The 23,507-nt window shown below is 39.2% G+C and overlaps 1 protein-coding gene across 1 annotated transcript in view; it reads right to left on the bottom strand.

Annotated features, from left to right (window-relative positions):
* tll1 (tolloid-like 1) overlaps positions 1 to 23,507 on the bottom strand; it is a 379,792-nt gene that overhangs the window by 224,813 nt on the left and 131,472 nt on the right. Inside the window, exons 3-5 of the mRNA XM_069926140.1 lie at positions 9,687 to 9,797; positions 6,916 to 6,996; positions 3,192 to 3,344 (exon numbers count right to left, since the gene is read on the bottom strand). Of these exons, the coding sequence (XP_069782241.1) occupies positions 3,192 to 3,344; positions 6,916 to 6,996; positions 9,687 to 9,797 (345 nt within the window). The remainder of the gene's footprint in view (positions 1 to 3,191; positions 3,345 to 6,915; positions 6,997 to 9,686; positions 9,798 to 23,507) is intronic.

Below are 23,507 nucleotides of genomic sequence, written 5' to 3'. Positions count from 1 at the left end.
AGGGGATAAAATCAGCATGTAATCATTGCAATTTTAAATTTAATCAATATTTGTTTGTTTAATAGTTTATTAATTCCATGTATAGAAAAAAATTAAATAAGATATTTTTTAAGTTGAGAGTACCTATCTTCATCTAAAAATGGTGTTCAAATCTCATTCCCATTCGTTCTTGATCCTAGCCATGGAAATGGAATTTAAATCCAATAAATTATAATAAATACATGATGTTAATTCATTATAAAAACAAAACCGTAAATTAAAAAAAAGACCAAGCATATTAGTGTTGGAAATTCACAGAAAATCCAAAATCATAGACTGAATAAAATGTCTAATTTATAAATATCTTAAAAAGTGTCTATTAGAAAGACTAAATTTAGCTGATAATTGTTTGAAAGAGGCAAAATTATCTTGAATAAAGAGATCATTAAAACTTTGAATACCTATTCTATGCCAATCCTTGAAACCTGCATCCAACAACGACGGTTGAAAAAGAAGCTTCCCTGATCCATACATTTTGGATGTGCCCAAATTTAGAGGGATTCTGAAAAGACATTTTTCAAACTTTATCAGTGATTCTTAAGATTAATTTGGAATCTTGCCCACTAATTACTTTGTTTAGTATTTCTCGTCATTCAGATAAAGTTATCAGTGTCTCAGGAAAAAGTTTTAGCTTTTACCATGTTGATAGCCAGATGAGCAATTTTATTGAAATGAAAGATGATTCATCCCCCACTCATTCACAGTGGTTCTATGATGTAATGTCCTATTTAAGTTTACAGAAAATGAGATACAATATTAAAATGTAGAAAGTTTCAATTTATCAAATTGTGGGGCCCATTCTTAGAATTTTTTTTATAATTGGAAGAATTAACAATTCTTGTATGTTCTGGTCATTCATTGCCTGTTCTCCAGAGGTTGCCAGCGAATCCACATTATTGATTTTTTTTTAATTAATTTATACGGTAACCTTGATTAGAGGGAGTGGATAGATTAGTTAGTTTTTAGTTTTTTCCTCCTTTATTTTATACAAGTTATTTCAACAAATAACTTTATCATGATGGCATAGATAATTTCAATTAAATGTTTTTGAGGTATTTTAAGCAATTATTGATGTAGTTTTATTTACTTTTTTCTTTTTTTGTGCATGTTTACTCCTATACAAATGAATGATTATGTAATCGTCAATTCTGTATTTATGCTTATATGTTCCAACTCAATAAAAATAGTTTTAAAAGAAAAGAATACTAATTACCATTTCAACAGGAGGATATGGCTGATACCATCATCTTGAAAAAGAACTTTGTAATGCCCTTTCAAATAGATAACTGACTTTCAGTATATTAAAATTGGCCCTGATTTCCTGGTATAGGCACCTTACAAAATCATCAAATTATCAAGATAAAAGGCATGGAAGCAGACTCTTGGCCCCATCAAGTCCATGTTGACCATCAACCACCTCGTGAAATTAATTCTATTTTTGTTATTGTCACTTATCCCATCACTCACCTGCACACTAAGGGCAGCTTACTGTTGTGTTGCAATCTACCGAACTACATATCTCTGAGATGTAAGAGGAAACCAGAGCATCTGGTAGAAACCCTCATGTTCACAGGGAGAACTTAGAATATCCACGGACTCAACAGCTGAGATCAGGATTGAATCCCAATATCTGTTAATGTGAGTGAGGGAACAGCTCTTCTAGCTCCGCCACTGTGCTGACCAGCACACCATGTTTTGACTGCTAGACCATCTTGAAATGCTTTGGTATGTGAATTTGTGGAATGAAATGTTTTCCATCTCCTGGGTGTTTCTCCCTCGCCATAAATTGCTGTGTAATTTCACTTGTTAACCAACAGAGTCCTCACTGAAACTTGCCTGTATATAGGCAACAAAATCTGGGTCAAAGCAATATCAGCAGAAAATGCCCCTCTAACAGCACGATCATTTTCGTCGCTAATGCAAGGGTGAATGAGGACATCTGAAAATATTAAAAAGTATATATTTAATAAAATTGCAAATATTAAATGTAAAACATCATCAATATAGACCACTGAAGGAAGCCATTTATTCAAGAGGAATATCAGCTATACAAGCAGCAAAAGATCCTGGACATTGTCCCGTGTTCAAACAGCATTACTGTCCTGAAGAACAAGCTATCCACTGCAAGCACAAGTCCTGCCATTAAGTCTGAGCACTGGGTAGAGACAGGTAGAATCTAGGTGTGGATAAACCATTCCTAACAGTGGAAATTCTACTATCCAGCCACATAAAAATATAATAAATTCAGCAGTACTAAATGAAAGATTCATATCCCCACCCGTTAACCTTCTGATCATAAGCATGGCTTTTTTTTTCTTACCATTCCCAGAGGCACTGCAATACATGGAGTGGACGGAGCAAGCCCCTATTCCATTTAATGAGAATGGGGAAGACAGAGAGATCCAGAAAGTTAACACATTTATTTCAGTGAGGAAATACTGGAATGTATTTGACCTTGAACCAGCTAAACACATTTTCAGCAATGGGAGAGTCTGGAACCAGAGGGCACACACTGAGATTAAAAGGACATCCTTTTAGAACAAGAGATGAGGAGAAATTTCTTCAGTTAGAGGTTGGTGAATCTGGGAAATTCAAGGCCACAGATGGCAGTGGAGTCCAAGTCATGGGTTAGATTTAAAACAGATGTTGATAGGTTCTTGATTAGTGGAGGAATCAAAGTTATGGAAAAAAGGCAGGAAAATGGAGTTGAAGGGAAGAGTACATCAGTCATGATTCGAATGACAGAGCTGACAATGGGCTGAGTGTTCTCTCTCTTTTGGAACAGCTTGATGAATCTGAGACCTCATTATCTTTCATAGGTGACATTATTGAGACCACTTGACTCTTGAGTCTTTCTGAATTCAGTTTAGATCAATAACAATTCAAAAAATTTGTCAAATGATGCAGTTACTGTTTAACAACAAAAGACTGTACAGTCTATAGTAATTTGAATCCTTCTTTCTTCATGTAGGTTGTAAGAGAGCACAGATCCTCAAAGATCACATCAGTATCTACATTATCTGGATTAAAAGCATGGAAAGAAAACACAAGTTGGCATGTGGCAATTCAAGAAACATTTGGAAGAGCAATGCATAATATCGCAAAAGGCAATTTAAAAAGTTTAAATCTGAACAAGCATCAACAACTCTCACCAGTGAAATTGCCTCCAATGACATAGGGGATAACTCCCCCAGGCCAAATTCTCTCTGAGCGTGATGTGGCGGCTCTGGGAACTCTGCGCTTTTCGCTCTGTCTGAACATCTTTGAGTTATTCTTTTCTCTGTCGTTGGTACTTTGATCACTGTCTGGAATGAATTTGTTTTTAAAATTACTAAGTGTTTTTTTAGACTTTTTGTTCTTAAAAATATTATTAATCCACAGTGTTTTAAATGGTATATCATGCACTCAATAACTGCAATTTGTTGAATTACTTTACAGAAGAAATGCATTGCTGAAGAAGATGATTTTACCAGTGAGTGGAGGCTGCTAATATTGCATTGACCCAGATTTAGCTGTCAAAATAAAAGTGAGTTAGGACCCTGTTAGTTAATTCATAAATTATGCTGATGGGTTTTGATGACCAAATGTTACATCAATCTCCCCTGCAGTGTCAGGAAGGCAGTCCCCTTCCCCTTTCAGTCCACACGATTTTCTTGCTCCAAAAGGACTGGCTCTCAACTGCTGCCCTGAGACCACTGAAGCAGCATTTGGCATAATTCACTGAAGTATAGGTGGCTCTCTTGCCTAACAGGTTGTGACAGGAAGTGACTTGCTGATCTTCTAGGGGAGGTGTGTGTGTGTGTGTGTGTGTGTGTGTGTGTGTGTGTGTGTGTGTGTGTGTGTGTGTGTGTGTGTGTGTGTGTGTGTGTGTGGGGTGGGGGGGGGGGGGGGGGAGGTGGTGAAATGGAGTTGACATCAAAGTCCTGAACCCACACATTAGCCAACGCGTCAGGTGGGAAATAGTGCATTAACCTGCTGGGACTCTTTGTTCAACTAACCTGCACTCTCAGACCCCTAATAATGGTGTTTCTGGACCCTGCTCTTCACCTTGCAGAGAATAGGATGGGTGGCTGCATGTCTCTGACTACAGGAGATCAGGTCCCATTAATCAGGAAAGCAATTAACTGCTGTATAATATCTGTAACTTTGTGGTGTACAGTGGGTCAATGACATGGTATCCCCTTGCTCCTGCTCGTGGGTTCCCACTGTGCCAACAGAACTTGGCACTGTGCTGATCAATGAAAATAACCTCTGCTCACGGGCAGTGTCAGGTTCAAATTTATTGTGGTCCTGCACATTTGGATGCACCCTCCTTCATTGTGGGTGGGCTGCAACAAACCCACAATATAACAGAAGATCCCAGAAACAGGGCAGGCTCAATGGAAATGTTGTGTAAAATAAAATTAAACAAGTGACAAAGGAAAAAAGAAAATATATTGGAGTCACCAGTTGATCACCCCCAAAACCAACACTTTTTGGAACCAATGAAATCTCAATGCTGATACAGTCCATGGTAAATTACAAGTCCAGAGCTGTTTTATTTTAAAGTTAGCAATTCAACGTTTCCTCCTGCTTCTCAGAGAACAAACACTTTCCACTTCCCAGAGTTAGGAGTGTTGGGGACATTCCTTGATCAACACCATCAATGATCATTATACTTCACATTGCTTTATCTGGGAATCCCTTCTTCACGTATTTTCACTAAAAGAGTGACATTTTGGAAGGAGGTCATGAGGACAATTGCAATTGTACTTCCAAGAATCTTACAATGAACTCTTTCTGTACCATCACCTCAACCAATGACCATTGTGTGATAAGGTTGTCATTAAATCTTTGCAAAGAACTGCACATCACCTCCAGAGCAGATGATCTCTCTGGCTTCTATCAATCTCCTGCCAGACAATAAATATCAACCTCCCCATACTTCTTGTCTTTTTCAGCATTCAGCAAAGAGGTCAGCTAATGTGCTTACCATCACACTGTGCCTTTGCATCTGCCTTGTCAAAACAATCTCAATCGGAGTGAGATCAGTACCCCCAGTCCTACCACATAGGAAAACCAATCTCATCTCTGATGGTTGCCTGTTAATATCAGGTACATTTCCCAATGACATATATCCCTCAAGATTAATCCTCTCATGTGTAGAATTTAGTCTTTTGTTTAAATGCAGGTGCCAAAATTCTGAAGTAAAAACAGAAAATGTTGTAGACACTTTGACAGTCAGGCAGGGTCCACAGAAAGAGAAACAAGGTTAACATTTCTGGTGGAAGGTCTGGTAGTTATGCAAAAGGGTCTTCAAACTAATACATTAACTCTCAATTTCTGGTGGAAGGTAGGCCAGTTATGACAAAGAGTCTTCAATCTAATACATTGATTTTCCATTTTCATAAATGCTTCTGAGTGTTTCCAGGATTTTACACCCATTAGACAAGGCAGCACAAAAACAGGCCTTTTGGCCCATCTCATCTGTGCTGAACTATTATTCTGCCTAGTCCCAATGACCTGCAGCTGGTCCATAGCCCCTCCATACCCCTCCCCATCCATGAACCTATCCAAATTTTTCTTAAATCTCAAAACCGATCCCATATTCACCACTTCAACTGGTTCCACATTCTCACCACTTTCTGCATGAAAGAGTTCCCCCTAATATTCTCTTTAATCATTTCCCCTTTCACTCTTAACCCATGTCTTCTTGTTCTTGTCTCACCTAGGTTCTGTGGAAAAGCCTGCTGCATTTATTACCCTCATCAATTTCTGTTTTATTATCTGAGATGGTGTAGCTGGAATGACACACGATGGTGTTTATGATCAGCCACATGTTCATGCTGGTCCTACAATTTTATTCTTTTCTCCTCTATCTGCTCCATCTTCTGCTCTTTCGCCTCTGTGCCTTGGTATTGGCGTAGAAGGAAAGTTACATTCGAAACAGAAGAAAGTTGCACGCAAAATCTGCACACAAGACACCTTGATTGGAATTGAGCAGCATGTCGGTGGTAATATGGTGTATATTTTCATCAGTAGTGATGTGGTCATTTCAATGGTAGTTTCTTTCCAATGGTCACAACAAAACCTTCTCAATAAGTATACCCAACAAATTTCATGTAAACTTCATTCCTAATGTGGTTTGAACACCAGTTACCCTTCTTCCCAAGAAGATGACCCAGGTTGTTGAGGCAAAGCACTCAAGAAGTTTTCACCTATTCATTGTGCTCTTGGTCTGAATGGAAGCTATTGAATAATATTGCACATGATCGTGCATTTAAAGATTTTATGTATTTGTGCGTACGCATGTGCCTGTATATTGCACATACACCAGGGTAGGCACTAGTATGAAAGAACAGTTTTGAAACTGTTGTTTTGAAAATGTCATGAAAGCTCAAATTGACACATTTAGGGAGGTCTTAAAATTTCATTTGAGATTGCTCCATTGTCCAGGGATTCTCACTCCTGTCAAGCTCTTCTGAAATGAATCCTATCCAATCTCTTGGACCACCTGCCAATCAGAACTCCTCTTCTGCCACAAACTGAAGCTGTGAACACTTTAATTACCCTTTAAGTCTAGGAACTATCTCCTTCTCCCTGCTCTTCCTTTCTTCCATATGCCATTAATGGATGAAGCCCTGCCCTTCTGGCTGCACAATAGGTTGCCAGCAGGCTCATTGAGCCGAGTCAAATGTCATCTGGAACCACTTCAGTTCTGTTTCAGTGTTTCTGCACACTTGTTTTGACTAGTTTTTTGATTTTCTGATGGGGCTAACTTCATACTCACACAACGCCCACAAAATTTAAGCACACTAAAAAAAATAAATTCCTTTTTCCGTGAATTAACCAAAAAGAGTGAAAACAATATACTGACATAATTAAGTTGAATCATACCTGCCCCCAATCGTAGTATCCGATCGATAAGTTGATAAACTGCTCCCTTCTTTTTATAAACTCTATGTTCTCCAGACCCACCTGTGAAAATTCAAAAGAAAGTAACATTTAAATTGATGTTCAGAACAAGCTATGAATGAAAATGAAAACTTTGTGACTATGAAACTCAGCTGGTCACATGTTTGCTTCTTGTTACACAAAATATAATCCCACAGGGACACGAGGGCTTCATTGCTGTCTCTCTGGAACTACTCTGAGGAGGTGAGAAGGATCCCTTGGAAGAGATGTAAGCTTGACAAAAGGCTCTATTGAAGAAGAGTCCATGTTCCTCCCTTTGTCAACATCTATTAAAATAAAGTGACTGCCCATATTTCTTATTGCTTTTGGTGAACATTGGTACAGAATATTTCTCCATCTATGTCACGTCAATCATTAGAATAAGTGTTTTTAGATGTTTCAACGTGAAAAATGCATGCATTATTTTATTATATTTTTCCACTGTCATGTCTGCAGAATCAACTGCTTACAGAAAGATCCCTGTGAACTGTTAGGTGCTCAATAGATCAGCGTCAAATTACTGAACTAGAATCCAGAAAAAATATACAGTTAGGTTAGCAACCTGTAGCAGTGAAATATTTGTGGTCAATGCTGGCTGAATAAAAATAGCTGTTTTTATGCCTAGAAATTTATATTTAGAAAAAATTGCCCTTTGCACTGCATGTTTACAACTTTCAAACAGCAATGCACAAAATATAGATTTTTAAAAACATTACGGTTGCTATTTTATAAGATAATGTGCCTGTCAATTCACAAAGAGTAAAATCTCAATAACAACTATGAGAGGAAATGTGGGCCTATGTTGATTTTGGGATAAATATTATTTTCTTTTTAAAATATTTTTATTAATTTTAATATAGAACATGTACTGATAATATAATTAAATAAAATTATATGGATAATTATATAGAATTAATAATTAATTCAGTGTAACAAAAATATATACATTTTAAATCATATTCATAATTCTTATTCCAAGTATTTTATATATATATATTCTTTCTTTGGCTTGGCTTCGCGGACAAAGATTTATGGAGGGGTATGTCCACGTCTGCTGCAGGCTCGTTGGTGACTGACAAGTCCGATGCGAGACAGGCAGGCACGGTTGCAGCGGTTGCAAGGGAAAATTGGTTGGTTGGGGTTGGGTGTTGGGTTTTTCCTCCTTTGTCTTTTGTCAGTGAGGTGGGCTCTACGGTCTTCTTCAAAGGAGGTTGCTGCCCGCCGAACTGTGAGGCGCCAAGATGCACGGTTGGAGGCAATATCAGCCCACTGGCGGTGGTCAATGTGGCAGGCACCAAGAGATTTCTTTAAGCACCCAACTGAGCTGGGTGGGTCACGTCTCCAGAATGGAGGGCCATCGCCTTCCCAAGATCGTGTTCTATGGCGAGCTCTCCACTGGCCACCGAGACAGAGGTGCACCAAAGAAGAGGTACAAGGACTGCTTAAAAAAAATATATATATAGATATATATAAAAAAAAGAACTAATGACAAAGAGGATGAGAAGAGGAAAAAAATTAAAAAGAGGAAAGAAATAAAGGAGAAAAACTCAAACCCCTGCCTAACAGCATTATCAGATGCTATATGTGATTAATATTAAAATAAAATAACATGGAAAGATACGAGTCAGACAATTTAATTACCCAAAGATGAAATTATAAAGTAAGAAAGTGAGTCATAAATGACCCCCCATGACATCCAAAATCTTATGTCTATATTAGAAATTCAGGTTTTGGAATGAATTTTGATCAGGACACCAAAACATTCATAAGAAAGAGAGAAGGTGAATTGGGCTTTATATGTTGCTAATCAACAAGGCAGTGATTAACACTGTATTCTTCAGTTTGCACATGCATGATTTTTAATTCAGTGCTGCAGTAAGTAATAACCTCTCAAAAGAATAAATCTTCGCCATATGGTTGTATAAGTTGTCCATCTGTTAGAGAAACCATGAAAATTATTTTCCTCCAATTAATTCACCTTCAGAGTAGATAATAATTAGCCTCCATATGTCGAACAATGCACAAGTCACTCAGCATTGTATATATGATGTAATTGATTGACACCTTTTTAACTAATATAAAAATGGCCTCAAAATCAAAGATATTTTAAAGATTTTATGGCACTCAATTTACATCCAAGAATTTTTATTTTACCTCCTCTTTTGTTAATTAATTACACTTCCTCTCTCAAATGAAAAATCACTTGATAATATTCAATTTTCCAAAAAAAGTTACCCCAGGTCATTTGCCAATGAATCTGGACTCAGGAGCTATGACAGATGCAAGGTTTGCCTCGTCAATGTCTGCACATGCACAGTGGGTGTCTCCAGGTTCAAGACAGTTGGGTCTACTTCTGCCCCAAATGAGATAAGCACAGTGCAGCAATCCCATCTGAAATGCTCCTTATCTATAGGGTGAACATAGTGAAGACCTGCAGGAATAGCACAAGAGTTCCTCTGTGACACATGAATGCACATTTCCAACAGCAAAAAAATGTCACCATGTTATTTTCAAAGGAGGTTGCGAACAATTTAAGTGAGAGATATGTTGCAGAACAGCTAATTGTGTTTAACTGCTATAGTTTTCTAAATAAGAGTTGGCACTGAAATGCATTCTCAGCAGTTCAGACTCTGGAAATGTCAGGGTGATGGTTTAGTTTGTTGGATGGCTTCAATTGAAAAATACATTGCTTTTATGCATGTAACATACTTTACCTGTTGTGTGCCCAATTCTGTCTAAGATGTGCCTTGATAAATCAATTGTCCTGTCAATCTGAAAGAGTTGCAAGTCTTCTTCATCTAAGGCAATGTCTCCCCAAAATGCAGCTTAAAAATAAAAGACAACAATCTCATTTTAGATAAAGGAGCAAAGAGGTAGTTAACCAGAAATCAAACACATAGAAATAAGAAATGTGAGGATGAGAAATTTGATCCTGCTTCATGTTTCAAAGACCATATAACAGTAGTTCTCAACATTTTTCTTTCCACTCACATACCACTTTAAGCATTCCCTATGTCATTGGTGCTCTATGATTAGTAAGGGGTTGCTGAACATGGTAATGTGGATGGGAAGGGAAGGTTGAGAACCCAATTGTTACTGAAATATTTTGCTTGAGAAAAATTGTCATTGGCCCATTTCCTTTGGAGTTATGAAACTGTGCACATAATGAGTCAATTAGGTACAATTAAAACAGTGGCTTTTAAACTTTTTCTTTCCTCCCACATACCACCTTAAGCAATCCCTTACTAATCAGAGAGCACCTATGGCATAGGGATACTTAAAGTGTTATGTGAATGGAAAGAAAAAGGTTGAGAACCACTGCCATATAAGTTTATTTTGTTCAACCATTTACTGTATTTCTCTTTCTGTCCTGAGTATCATTCCAGGATATGATTAATTGAGCAGAACATTAGCCCTTTATCACTAATTCAACCAATGAGACGAGCTAATCCAGTCTTCAATCAACATCCACACCCCCACATTTTCATTGGTGTCCTGAATACTATTTGAAAGGAGATGGAAGTTGATTTAAACAAGTTAAGGGATTTGCCCATCCCAAAGCTTTAAGCTTGTGTAAAAAAAATACATTGGCTTGCATCTTTTGGCATCCATCAATGCCTGTCAAATTTGGCTCATCATACCAAAAGCAGTGTAATTGAATTAATATTTATAATTTATTTTATGCATGTTTCTGATCATAAGATGACAAATTGAAAGTGCAATTGTAACTTTAACATGACCAGTGATATTCAATAACATTACTATCCCCTCTAGTTGAATTTGTGGTGGTCTCATGTGCCGCAGATTTTAAGAAGGATGTGAAAAATAACTAGATATTTTTTGGCACATCTGGTCACATTTGTTAACATTTTTTCCAACTCCACAATCCACCTTAATCACTCTAAATGTTTCCCCTGCTTGGGATCGGGCATTCTGATATTCCCTCTTACTTTCTCAACTGACCTTCCACTTTAGCAGAGCTCCACCTCAACATCCCCCCTTGCTTTGAGATGAAGAAACTTTGAACCTGTTCTTTTCCCCTGCTCTGGTCCTCCATTATCAGATACTCTGCTTCCGTGGAACCTTCCTCTCCCTTTATCTCACATTGCAGATCAAGATATCAAAAGCCATGTTTGGGTTTGGAAAATCCTGCCCTTGAATCCAAAATGCAACTGTAAAAAAATGTTACAACTCATAAAGTGCTGGAGGAGCTCAGCAGATTAGACAGCATTCAAGGAAAGCCACGGATGCTTGATAGTTCATGCTAAAAAAAAACTTTCATCAGGAATGGCAAGAACCAAACAAGAATATCAGATCTGGAGTTAATAGGAAAGTCTTCACTTGTGAATCTGCAGGGTTCATCTACTTTATCTGGTGCTCCAGTTCTAGCCTCTTTTACATCGGAGAGACTGGACACAGACTGGGAGCTCCTTCCTTGAGCCCCTTCTCTCTGCCCACTGCAATAACAGGGACCTCTCTGTGACCAACCATTTTAATTCCACACACCATACCCACACTGACATGTCAATCCATGGCCTTATGCACTGCCAAAAATGAGGCTACCTACAAATTGGAGGAACAGCACCTGATTTCGTCTGGACACTCTCCACCAGATGGCATAACATCAACCTCTGGTTTCCATTAAAACCCTTCCCTGTATCTCTCTCTTTCCTTATCTCTGTCTCATTTCCTCCATCTCCCCAACCCCTTCACTTCCCTCCCCATAGAGCTACCTCCAATCCCTATCACTTCTCAGCTTTATATTCCTCTTCTACCCTCTCACCCATACCCACCTGTGACCTATTATTTGCTAGCATGTACTCCTCCCCTAGCCACTTCCTCCCTCCTCTCCTGCCTCCACCTTTTATTGAGGCACCTGCGAGCTTCTTGCCTGTACCTTAATGAAGAGCTCAGGCCTGAAAGGTTGGTTAACCTCGACTTCCTAAAGATACTGCGTGACTTGGTGCATTGCACCCCAAATTTTACATTAATTGTATTTACTAAAAATAACAATATTGAAAGCAACAGCATATTTCAAAGAACAATTCTATGAAATGTCATTGTTTTGAGAGCAACAGATTGATTATGTGTAAAAAGACAAACTGTTGTTAATGAATTTTGGCACATCATTTATATTTTTAGAAGTAACCTGTTTCCTAAGAGAATTATTGCTGAAGGATTGAATGTTTTAAAAATTATTGAAATGACAAATGAATTCTTGCAAATGGCAAGACATGCCTTCAGGGGGTCTCAGTGATGATTATAATTGGAACTCATCATGACAGATAGGTCTGGAAAAAATGACACCTGAGTAAAATGAGAAAAATCCTTCTTCATTTCAGCCTATTTGTGTCCTATCTCTGCATGTGAGCATCTTCAATTAAGGGGCATGAGAAAATTAATAAAATTATCATGTTTATGGCCAACCTGAAGATGACCTTTTTTGGAGGCAAACAAAAAAGAGTGCAGTTGCTGGAACAACACACCAAATGCTGGAGCAACTCATCACGTCAGGCAGCATCCAAAGAAGCCAATAGATGGTCAATGTTGCCAAAAACATGGACTGTCTGTTGCCTTCCATACATGCTGTCACACCTGTTGAGTTCCTCAGCATTTTCTGGGTGGTGTATTGGGTCTTTCATCCAAAGCAGTTAGCACATGGGTGGTATGATTGGTGTAGTGGTTAGCGCCACACCTTTGTAGCACCAGCTCGGGACCGAACTTGGGTTAGAATCCCGTGCTCTCTATACGGAGCTTGTACAATTTCCTCCAGAGACTTCGGTTTCCTCCCACCCTTCAAAAACATACTGGGGTGTAGGTTAATGGGGTGTAATTTGGGTGGCACAGACTCATAGGGCTGAATTGGCAAAAAAAATTAATCATATTGCAGGGGAGCCCAAACTTGCTTAACATTAAGAGCCACATAGGATAAACTTCAGATGTTTGAGAGCTGCAAGATATGAAAACATATTACATGCAAGATTTTGCTCTTACATGCACATTTTATTACAAAAAAATTCAAAATATTAAGAAAAGGATGTTCATCACAATATTTATTAATATGTATGTAGTTATTAAACTGCTAATTTATATTAGTTTCAATGTGTTCAGGGTATAGGGAGCTCAGATGGGATGGGCAGATGACCGGGACCGAGTGGCACGTTAACTTTCACGCCACTGGGAACTCGGATGGGCAGGCAGGCAGGACCGAATGGTAAGTCTACATTCAGGGCAATGGGAGCTCCGACGGGCGAGCGGCTAGAGTCTGGGTGAGATTCTGTGTTTGGGGCAACAAAGCTCAGGTGCATGGGCAGCCGGGGCTTAGGCGAGAGTCTCCGGTTGGGGCTTCAGCTCTAATGGGCAGGTGACCTGGGCTTGGGCGTGAGATGGCAGTCACAGCATCCAATGGTAGGATGGGTAGACGTCCAGGACCTTGGGGAGAGTCCGTGGTCAAGGCGTTGGGAGTTCTAGACGGCGTGTGGCTTGAGCCGAAAATTTGGGGGGGTGGGGGGGGGGGCAAACTCACCACTCCATTATCAAACAGTGTCCATAGCTGCAGGCCCCCACAGGATCAGGAATTCCCGATGGCCAGGGCCCACGAAGAACTTTGGGAGGCATGTGACTTCAGAGGTCCAGTGATTGTGATAGTGGGCCAACTGTAATTATTTAAACTCTTGCGAAGATTCTATTAAACAGTTCTGTTGGTTCAGCTCAACTCCTGTTGTGCTTTAGGGGTTGACTTTTACACACAAAGATATATATATATATATATATATATATATACACCAAACATTTTCAATCGCAAGCCACACCCACTAACACTACCACTGTGAACACCAGTTCATACGATTCCTATCTCAGCCGACATATTTCTGTGAGCCACACATTATATATCAAAGAGCATGTGGCTCATGAGCTGTGGTTTGACCCCCCCCCACCCAGTCATATTGTTTTATTATCAGTGGTTTTTATAAATTTTTTTGAGGCTATCTTTTTCCACTCATGCCAGGATATCCACCACCATCCCAACAACACCCCAACCTTTCATAAAAGTAAATCAATAACATTCAGCAAAGTTTAAACCAAAAATTCCAAAGATATGAGAAAATGAACATGTTTAGATGTTTATGAGCTTAAAACACAAAACCTCAATTTTTTTTTTCGAGTTACAATTACTGATCACTTGCCATAATTTATACTGTCAGATCCATAGCAACAGTTCATGCTTCATTTAACTCATATGCTTACTTTGTTATAGCTGTTTGAATCAATGATCCTTCACATCAGCATGTTAAAAGTGAAGTGAGTTTCAGCTCAGTGCTTTGAAGGATGGTCGCTGCTGTCCAGAGCACTAGGAGACTCACTGCAATTAGAAAGGGCTGACCAAAATTGCTCGTTCATGTAAAATTATTTGTCATTTCCTCTTGGTTCCATTATTGCTTTAAAATTGGGATAATGTTGAATCTAGGTTGTAGAAACCATCTATGAAAATGATTAAAAATCCTTTTTCATTGATCCATTGTCAAATGTTAAACTTTCGATCCAACCCAGAACTTGCTAGAAAGCAACATCGTCTTCATTGATGCTGCCTGTTCTACTGAGTACTTCCAACAGTTTCTGTTTTCATTTATCATCTCCAGCATCTGCAGTTTTGTTTAATCATTCAAGTGCACCAATTGTGCCTGATGCCAGACACCCAGACTGCTGAACCAAAGCCAGAATGTGCTAGAGGTCAATTACTTCTCAGATGATTATATTGGTCAGAGAAAGGAACTTCTGGTAAACTGTTGTCAGGGAGATTTCAAGCACCAGTTTGCATTCTTGCCTTTATTTAAATTAGCTGGAAATCATAGCAGTGAATTACATATGTATTTTATTGTGATCCATTGATCTTGGAAAATATAACTCATTCCACTTTCTTACAACTGGCTTGAAGCCTGCCTTCTTCTCATAGTGTTGTTGAACTTGGCTGGGCTTGATCCTTCTGCTGGTGTGCCCTGCCATGTTTCCTAGTGCACCGGGATCCATTTGGATGTGATGGCAGATTGAGAGTTCTGTCAGGCTATGTTGCTACAGATTGGAATCTCTGTGCTTTCTGCACAGTAATAGAGCTAAGAAGTGGGACTAATTTAAAGTTAAGTTTTTGCCCAGCATGGGCACGATGGAGCAAGTTGACTAGTTCCCTGTGTGGATTTCTACAGCTGAGTCCCCTTCACCTCACCACTTGACCACAAACTTGTGTCTTCCCTGAATTCCCCATGACTTTACATTTCAAAGCTAAGCTCCAAACATGATCTCTTCCTTTCAACAATGATGCCATCCTCTCCCATTTTCCATTCCCATCCATGTTGTTCCCATTCTTCCATGTCACTCCCTATTTCCAGGCAATGCTGCTTCAAATCCTTAACACCAATGCTGCTCTTTGAACCAGTCCTTGACAGCATCCCCCTGACTCCTTCCCTTCTTGTTCCCTTTCTCTTCTATTCTTCTAAATTACATGCATCCCCAGCCTCTTCTATATGCTGAGGATCTGTGGGATTCAGAACCATCCAAAACCATCCTCTCATTTGCAGTAATCAGTTGCTGCCATCAGACATTGAAAACAGATCTAGTCGGGCCTGAACCTCACCTCTTGAGCCTGGACTTGAGAGAGGAGTTGCTGTATCTTCAAATCTGAAAATAGGCATCTTACCACACCAATGTCATTCCAGTGTATATTGCAGGGTGCATAGGTATTTCTGGGCCATATTACATAACTAGTTCTGTCTTCTAAGCTCCAGGTGATCAGTGTTGGGAACATAATATTCAAGGGTACTCAACATTTACAAAGGATATACTGAAAGGTAAGTTCAAGTTCAAATTGATTTATCATCCAATCGCACAAGTGCAACCCAATGCAACAGTGTTCTCCTGTCCTTAGTGTAAATCGCTACACTCGCATATACAGACCTAACACATACAGAGAAATGATGCATGTGCACAGTATGTACATACAAATAGTAAACAAAATAAATATTGTTAAATAAGTATCAGAGTCACAAAGGGTTTGTATGAGCAGTCCATCAATCATTCAGCAGTTTCACTGCCCGTGGTAAAGAAGGGGTGGTAGGATTGCTATTAAAGAGGCTGTTAACACAATTGTGAGGAAAGGCATCATCTTCCTTAATGTGGAATCTCTTTGGGTCAAGATGTGGGACATCAGAGGGCAAAAAGAATATTAGTGGGAACAGTAGTGGCGAGATTGTGGACGTCATCAAACAAGAAATAAGGAAAGCATGCTCTAAAGGTGCAGCAGTTAACATGGGTGAGTTTAGTATTCAGGTAGATTTGGAGAAACACACTTATGGAGATACAATGGAAGAGGATGTCTTGGCCTGTGTCAGGGATGGCAGTCTTCGCCGATGTCTGGGAACAAACAAAAAAGCAGGTAATCCAAGCCTGGCTGTGGTTCAATGATTCAGGATTAATTAGTATCCTTGTTGTGTGAAGCCTCAGGGGGGAGAGAGACCTCAATATGGTGGAATTTTTCACTGGAGAATGAGACCAATTCAGAGACTTGGGTCCAAAACTTAAAGAGTGATATGAGGCCTGAATTGGGAACACAAGACTGAAGGAGTGGGGTTAATGGGTTGATAAGTAGATAGACAATGGGTATATTTGAAGATCGTGAAGAGGAGCGGCACATCCATATTTGCCATAAAAATAAAACAGAGAAGGTAGCTCAACTGCATGAAAACCAAAGTAGCGGCATAAAAATTAACTTGGGAAAGTGGCAAACATGAGGACTGGGAGACAAAGGGTCAAATTGGAAGGGAGAAAATAGAATTCAAGAGAAAAGATGAAACTGCAGATACTGTGTGTAAGAAAGAGATTAGTTAAAGCAAATGTCAGTTCCTTACAACCAGAATCAAAGGAACAGGGAAATGGCAGATTAATTGAATACTGTATATTCTTTGGTTCGGCCTTCTCTCAGAAAGATATTCTGCACATAACAATCCACAGGTCCAAGGGACAAGCATAAAGGTGGAAAAAACGGAAATTGTTATCCATCACCAAGTTGTAAATTTATAGAGTTGAAAGCTGACTAATTCCCAAGTCATAATTGTCTACATCCCAGACAAGTCTTAATGCCAAGCTACATGCCAAATAATCTATCTGATCTTTCTCTTAGTCATATGGTCTGACAGAATTTAAACAAATAAGTTGTTAATTTGGGTAGTTCAGCGAATTGCACTGCCTGGACATAGGGCCAAGAAAATTTCTTGCTGCAGTGCTGTCATATGTGGAACAGACAACATCCTTCACTTGTGAAACACAAAAGTCTGGCAATGCTCTGATTGTTGTAAAATCACAAAAATGCTGGAGGAACTCAGCAGGTCTCGTAGCATCCATCAGAGGTAAAGATATATTACCAATGTTTTGGGCCTGAGCCCAAGGTATTGGCAAAAAAACAGGCTAGCTGATGAAGACTAAAGAATGGCAGGGAGTAGAGTTCAGATCAACAATCAAAAAGATTTAATTGGATTAAATTGGATTAATTGGAAAGGTAAGAACTGATTTTGACTCTATGAAAGGAGATAGAGGGAAAAGGGAAGAGAGAGACAGGGCTGGAGGAAAGGCGATGGAGGGGGGGGGGGGGAAACAGGGGGGAGGGGGTTTTAATGAAAGCCAGAGAAGTCAATGTTAATGCCATCTGGTTGGAGGGTGCCCAGACAAAAGAGAGGTGTTGTTCCTCCAATTCATGGGTGGTTTCAGTCTGACAGTGCATGAGACAATGGGCAAGGGAATGGGATGGGAATTGAAATGGGTGGCCACTGTGAAATCCACGCTATTGTGCTGAGGTGCTCAACAAAGAGATTTCACAGTCTACGCTCAGTCTCTCCGATGTAGAGGAGTCCACAGCAGGTGCACCGGATGCAGTAGATGACCCCTGCAGATTCACAAGAGAAGTATTGCTTCACTTGGAAGAACTGTTTGAACCTGCTGAAATGTCTGGCAAACCAGCAGTTCACCTGACAACAGGTTCCCCTCTGTTTTCCATTCATGCATTGTACTTCAGTTCATGGGGTACTAAAGCAGCCTTTGAAATCACATTTTCACCGCTCTGTATGTTCTCCTAATCCTCCTAATCCATCTCTGATAAATCCTTGCAGTTTATTCCTCAGGGGTCAGTAACAGTCACTAGAAATCATGGGGGATATTAATTTTCATTAACAAATAGATAAAAACCTCATGCAAACTATCACAAGACCAGGTATTTTGTCTTTAGAAATGGCTGCAAACACTTACTTTTTCTACCGATTCTTGGAGGTTTCAAGAGGCCATAGAGGATATCTGGCAAACCTCTGCTCTCCCTGAATATCTTTACTCTGGTCCACTCTCTGGCAGGATAGATGCCAACAAAAATAAATCAGTTTGCACTTAGACTGAAAACCCACCGGGTCTAGACATGTATCTCAGCAATAGATTATGTCACTTTGTCCTTTTTCTGGTGCGATGGACAAATGGAAAGTTTAGGTGAGTTTACTGATGATCGCAAAAGTAAAAGAATAGTGTCTCGTTTATTTAGTTTTAATTTTCAGTATAATAATTTCCTGAATGAATTCTGTACAAATAAGGCACTTCCTATTTATCTTCTGTGTTCCAGAGCATACTCAATGTTAAGTTGTTTAAAGTTACAAATGTATATAAAAGTACTATTTTTAGAAAACTTGTCCTGGAAGTCCAACCTCAATTATTATTCACCGGTGGCCGTTACCAGAAAGTGTGCATGTGTTCAGGAATCAATCCAGTGGTTATTTCTTCCGCAATCAAATAAGCAATCAATGATAACAATCTGCTTCAGTAGGAAATAATAGTCCTTTTGGCCAAATGCAAGATAGCTGTCAGCACTGGGTTACTAACTGTGGTTAGTCAACTATGTGCCATGTAGCTTGAGTTTCTCCTAGCACAGGACCACACCAGTGACAACATAGTAAGATCCTTCTTTTTTTTTAATTACCTCTTCTGCTCCTTCTTTCCTGCAGGCATACATTTTTAATTTAATTTAGAGATACAGTGCAGTAATAGGCCCTTCTGGACCATGAGCCAAATACACCCATGTCACATATTAGCATACTTCTTTGGAATGTGGGAGGAAACTGGAGCACCCAGAAGAAAGCCACATGGACATGAGAAAAATGTACAAACTCCTTACAGACATCGAGGGATTTGAACCTGGGTCACTGGAGCTTGTAATAATGTTGATGCTCATTGCTATACGAACTGTATTGTTCACATTAATTTCTTCCATTTTGGTGTTCTGCCCTCAAAAATCATTATCCATGCTTTCATACTTCTTAATTTTGCCCACTCTTCAATTGTCCATGACAGGCTTCTCTTTTTAATCAGCTAACATACTCTTGGTATCCTCCAAAGGAGTTACTCGGACACTTTTCTGTTCATTGAGTCCACTTACCTAGTGACCTATCATCGACGCACAACATCTCCTCACTTGTCAGGATGGTGCAACAGTAACTGTACTTCCTGAGATGACAGCCAAGGTTACCAGCCACCATCCTCTCAACTTTCTACAGGAGCTCTATTGAGAGCATCCTGGCTGGCTACATCATTGTGGTACGGTTGCAGTAGAGCATTGCATTGGAGGTAAATTCACAGGACTATAAGAGAGGCAGCGAGGATCATTGGGGTTTCTTCAATGATCCCCATTGATGTGATCTACTGGGAGCGTTGTTTGAAGAGTGCTCAAAAAATCATTGAGGACCTCTACCACCCTGCACACAGCATCTTTCAGCTACACCCATTGGGAAAGAGATCCAAGAATATCAGAGCCAGAACCACCAGACAGAGAAACAACTTCTTCCCACAGATGGTGAGACTGCTGAACGGCTGAATTAACTGCTCATACAAACCCCACAATTTATTAAACAATATTTATTTATTTTTATATATTTATCTGTGTACTGGATATTTTTCGTTTTTCTGCATGTGTGTTTGCATGTCTTTGCACTGAGGGCCAGAGAACACTTATCCTTTTTATACCCCTTTTACACAGAGGATTCAAGTTGGGTATTATCTGCCTTTTGGATGGTTCACCTACTTGTGTGAACACATAGAAGGTGGATGGGGTCTGAACTGACCAGGCTTCCATCCGCCAAAGTATGTAGTGTCAGAGGGGAAGCGGGGCCAGTCTAAAAGGGCGAGCCGTGTTGCCAGGTCGAAACGGGAAGGGAAGATGATATCATGATAATGTCTTATGTGTGTGATGTAAATCCATGGTCCCAGGCTGCCCATATAGCCGAACTCCCGACGCCCTGAACACCCACGCATATGAGCTCCCGTCGCCCCGACTGCCCGCACATCCGAGCTCCCAATGCCCCAGGTATCCCTTTAGTATCTCCATCATCCTCACCATCCACTGATTAATTTTAGAGCACTTTCATTCTTCAAGCCCAGTGTGCTTTCACCTATGTTCATTGCAGTAATGTTTTTTTTCAGTATAAGTTTTGAATAAAGGATTTAAGAACAAAAAACTATAATTTTTTAAGTGTAAATGGATTTTGAATAAAGGTTTTAAGAACAAAAAACTATATTAAGAAAAACACATTGAACTGTGCAAGGTAGCTGTAGTATCTCACCAAAGGCAATTTATTCATATGTAAGCGTACAGCCGACTATCACTAGTCTTCATTTCCATAAGAATTTACCACATACCTATTCTTTAATTAGAGCGATACATTAAAACAAAATACACCATTATTGTGTACAGAGCAATGTCACTGCCGATACATATGTTTTACATCACACTAGACGCCAACACTGCCTCTTTTGCTCCGGGAAGCCAGATTGCTGTGTAAGAGGATTCATCGACCCGGCATTTCTTCTGTTCTCTGTGAACAAGCTAGCCGGCTTCCAGAGACGGGCCATGTTTACGGCGATAATGCGGGTTTTCAGTGTAAAAAGGGTATATGTTTCATCGGCTTGTATTTGTACAATCTAGTGATAATAAACTCGAACTTGAAATGTTTGATGTTCTAAGCATATGATAAGAAATGTGAATATCCATTGATGATTACACACTATTCAATTTGTTTTTTTAACTTCTTTGCCAATGAAGTCACCCATTCTTTCATGCAGCAAGATCTAAATATTCAGGAATGAGCAGAGAAGTGACAAAAGTTTTTTTCAATGTAAGTGCCAAGTAATAATTATTTCTAAAAAATAGGCTCTAACCATCTACCTTTGAAATTCAACAGGATTATCATTGTCAGGTCTTCCATCAGCAATATCATGGGGTCACCATTGACAAGAAAATCAACTGGATTATTCACCTAAATACAGTGGCTATAAATAGGTCAGTGGCTACATATCCTGTGGATTATGATTCACACCCTGACAAAGGTCTTTCTAACATCCACAAGATGCAAGTCAAGATTGTAATGGCCTTCCCCACACACATAGACAAGTACAACTACAGTCTATCCACCACATTATTGTCAGACCTTGACTAATACCAGTGGTTGCAGTGTGTACCATGTACAAGACATTCTTGTAGTTGATCACCCACTACTCTTAATTTGTTAACATTCCTGATCTGGAAATGTATCACAAGATCTTCATCTTTGCTGGATCTAAATCCTGAAAATGTCAAACAAACAGTGCTGTACAATTATCTTCACTAGAAATGGTTCCATTTGGGAATTTTACAAAATATGCCAGCAAAGCTCAGGTCCAAAAAAAATGAATGAATGAAAGGACATTCTTACTAACTGTGCAGTTGTTGAACATGATTAACAAAACCCTTGCTGAAAAGTTATGACTGCCTTCCCTCAATGAAGACTCTCCACTTCATTTAACATTTCACCCCTTTGTTCACCCATAATGTTGCATGTGATTTGATTTTTAATCGCCAAATCACCCCTGGATCAATCTTTTTTTTTGGAACTTTGAACATTTGTTGTTGTTCTATCAACTTCCATCTTTTGCTTAAATTCCTTGACCTCCTTAGCCCATTCAAGTGCTACAAAAGCAACGTATATTTACTTATGTTTTCTAGACTGCAATGTCTGGAAAATAACGGAAAAAAATAACATAATTACTGCCCGTGTGGTCATTCACACTGGGCGCCTTTTTAGACTGCAAGTATCTGACTGCAACAGTCCCGGTGGCTGGACATACAGTTAAGTGCATGTCGGTCAACAAATTTTTCCGGTACGATTTACCCTGTATGCTTTATAGATGACACTTTCATTATTCTAATATATCCTAATTTCAGAGTATCATCTTCCAAAGCATGAGCACCGATATCCCAAATTTCGATCTCTTTAATCCAACAAATCAAACTCTGTGGCTGTTACTTTATGAAGTTTTAATTTACTGATAAAACATAAACATTTTGCGTAGCTTCACAACGAGACTTTCATAACAATGAATAACAAAGATATATAGAGATACAAAAACTTAAAGAGATACAAAAGTTCAAAGAAATAATTCTCATGCTCACACTTCCTTCACATCTTGTAGAACAAAGATGCAAGCCATTAGTCTGGGGAGATATTACGGAATATTACATCATAGTCATAATGCTAACACTACAAATAATGGTTCTCTTAAAGAGACAGGCACAAAATTAGCTAAGAATCAAAAACATAAGGTTTTAACCTTTAATGGCTTCCTCCAAAAAGTTTTAGGGGTCCTGCAGGTTAAATCGTGGAGCAGGAATTAACTCCAAAATTCCTGCACATTCCTTTTTAGACTGCCCATTTAGCAACAAAATTTCTTGATTGCACTGTTACATGCCTGCAGTCTAAAAAACATAACCGATTTCCTTCATTAATCATTACACTAATATGGTGAGGGATACTGGTAGCTACTGGGATGGATGTTGACTCAACCTCCATAGAATTCTTCTTGTTCTCTCCTATAAATTATACTCCCTATCATTCCTGATCTCTTCTTCCAATCAAATTCATTGCATCCTAATGACCTGACTCTTTATTGTGGCCTACTTATTCCCACTAGGCCACTTTCTTATCTACCTCCCATCTTTTCAACTTTCAATATTTACTGATAGTTCCAAGATTATAATTTGATCCTTTATTCATGTCATCTTAACCATATTCTCAAGCAGCTTCAAAGGTCTACACTCGAAGAAGAGCATTTACATCTCAATCTAACGTAGTGTAGTGGTTAGTGCAACGCTATTATAGTGTCTGCAACCGAAATCCAATGCGGCGCTGTCTGTAAAGAGACTGTACATTTTCCCCATGTCTGCGTGGGTTTCCTCTGGGCACTCCGGTTTCCCACCTTTCAAAGCATACACAGGCTGTAGGTTAATGGGCTCATGGGCCGAAAGGGCCTCTTACCGTACTAAACGTCCACATATAAAGTGTAAAATTTCAATTTAATTTTTGAATTTTTTTTTTAATTCAATTTCTGTTCTCTTAGGTCTAGATGCATAGAATGGAAATGATAGAAATTGATTTCCCTGATCATAGCAGGATCTTGCACAAGCATATAAAACACATGTCAAACTT

The sequence above is a fragment of the Narcine bancroftii genome, chromosome 3, assembly GCF_036971445.1.
Source record: "Narcine bancroftii isolate sNarBan1 chromosome 3, sNarBan1.hap1, whole genome shotgun sequence".
NCBI lineage: Eukaryota > Metazoa > Chordata > Chondrichthyes > Torpediniformes > Narcinidae > Narcine > Narcine bancroftii.
This window is presented reverse-complemented; position numbering and strand designations above follow the sequence as displayed.